The sequence below is a fragment of the Palaemon carinicauda genome, chromosome 43 (assembly GCF_036898095.1).
Source record: "Palaemon carinicauda isolate YSFRI2023 chromosome 43, ASM3689809v2, whole genome shotgun sequence".
In the NCBI taxonomy this organism is placed as follows: domain Eukaryota; kingdom Metazoa; phylum Arthropoda; class Malacostraca; order Decapoda; family Palaemonidae; genus Palaemon; species Palaemon carinicauda.
Genome location: NC_090767.1, coordinates 51,462,791 through 51,464,314, shown reverse-complemented (window position 1 = coordinate 51,464,314; position 1,524 = coordinate 51,462,791). Strand labels below are relative to the sequence as shown.

Below are 1,524 nucleotides of genomic sequence, written 5' to 3'. Positions count from 1 at the left end.
ACGCCTTGTCCACCATCTTGAGTCCAACAGTCTTCTATGCAGCCAACAGCATGGTTTTAGGTCAGGTCATAGTTGCTTAACCCAGCTTCTCCATCACTTCGATAACATTCTGGAAAACTTTCTTGAAGGAAACGATACCGATTGCATTTATTTGGACTACGCCAAAGCTTTCGATAAGGTGGATCATGCCCTACTCATCAAGAAGCTCTCCAAGTATGGAATCCATCCGAATATTGTAAAATAGATCGAATAATTTCTTAAGGATCGCACACAGCAAGTTGCAATGAAGGCCAGTTCAGTGTTGCAGCCTTAATCTTGAGTGGAGTACCTCAAGGAACCGTACTGGGTCCTATACTGTTTCTTATATTCATAAACGACATAACACTGTGTGTAGGCAATAGTGTCATTCGTTGCTTTGCTGACGATACAAGGATTATGAGAGCAATATCAACTACTCCTGATATGGTACTCTTGCAACAGGATCTGAATACTGTTACCCAATGGTCAACTAAGAACAACATGTCATTGCATGAAGATAAGTTCGAGTTTATGAGCCATGCAGTAAATAGGAGGAATCCTTTGCTACAATTACCGTTTACTGCCGACCTATATCAGTATTCAACGTCCAGAGGCACTCTCACTCCTTCCGACCAACTGAGAGATCTTGGAGTTACTGTTACCTCGGACCTGAAGTGGACTGCTCATATCAAAGATATGGCCAACAAAGCAAGACAAAAAGCCGGGTGGGTTCTCAGCGTCTTCTTTAACCGGAGTCCTACCATCATGCTAACTTTGTACAAGTCTATGGTACGCAGTCTACTAGAGTACTGTTGTCCTCTGTGGAATCCCCAAAGTGTGTCGGATATCGAAGAACTAGAAGGAGTTCAGCGGACTTTTACTGCACGAATTGCAGGGGCTCAGCATCTCAACTACTGGGAGAGACTCAAGAAACTATCCGTCATGTCACTGCAACGCCGACGAGAACGCTATATCCTGCTACACATGTGGAAGATTCTCCATGGATCAGTCAGCAACGACCTGAAGATCAAGTTTTTGTCTAGGCCTCTGATTGGCTTTGAAGCAGTCGTTCCTCCTCTGCGAGGGGGCGTGGCAGCCTATAACCACAGTCTATATGACAAGTCTTTCGCTGTCAGTGGCCCACGTCTCTGGAACTGCCTCCCAGTACACATTAACAAGATTGGAAAATTCGAGCCATTCAAAAGAAAACTCTCATCTTTGCTCCAGCGAATTCCTAACAAGCCTCCTGTTAAGGGGTATACATCTCCTAACACCAACTCAATCCTGGACTGGAGTATGGATCCAGCTACATTGGAGCTATGGGGCGGTCAAGATAGTTGATGACCCTGTTGCAGCGCACTAAACCGGACATACGTATAAGTACATAAGTAAGTATTTTCGCTAAGACTGTAATGGGCTTTTTATCTCTTAAGAACCTTTCTGTACCTCTTTTTCAAAAATTTGTAACCATTTGTATTCTGAAGAGGAAGGGAGATGGTCCCTTCG

At 44.2% G+C, this 1,524-nt stretch overlaps 1 protein-coding gene across 1 annotated transcript; it reads left to right on the top strand.

Annotated features, from left to right (window-relative positions):
• The first annotated feature begins 435 nt into the window (after window positions 1-435).
• Window positions 436-1,359, top strand: LOC137633872 (uncharacterized). The gene has a single exon (XM_068366114.1). It carries the CDS (start codon window positions 436-438, stop codon window positions 1,357-1,359), a length of 924 nt encoding a protein of 307 aa, XP_068222215.1.
• Window positions 1,360-1,524: the final 165 nt, after the last annotated feature.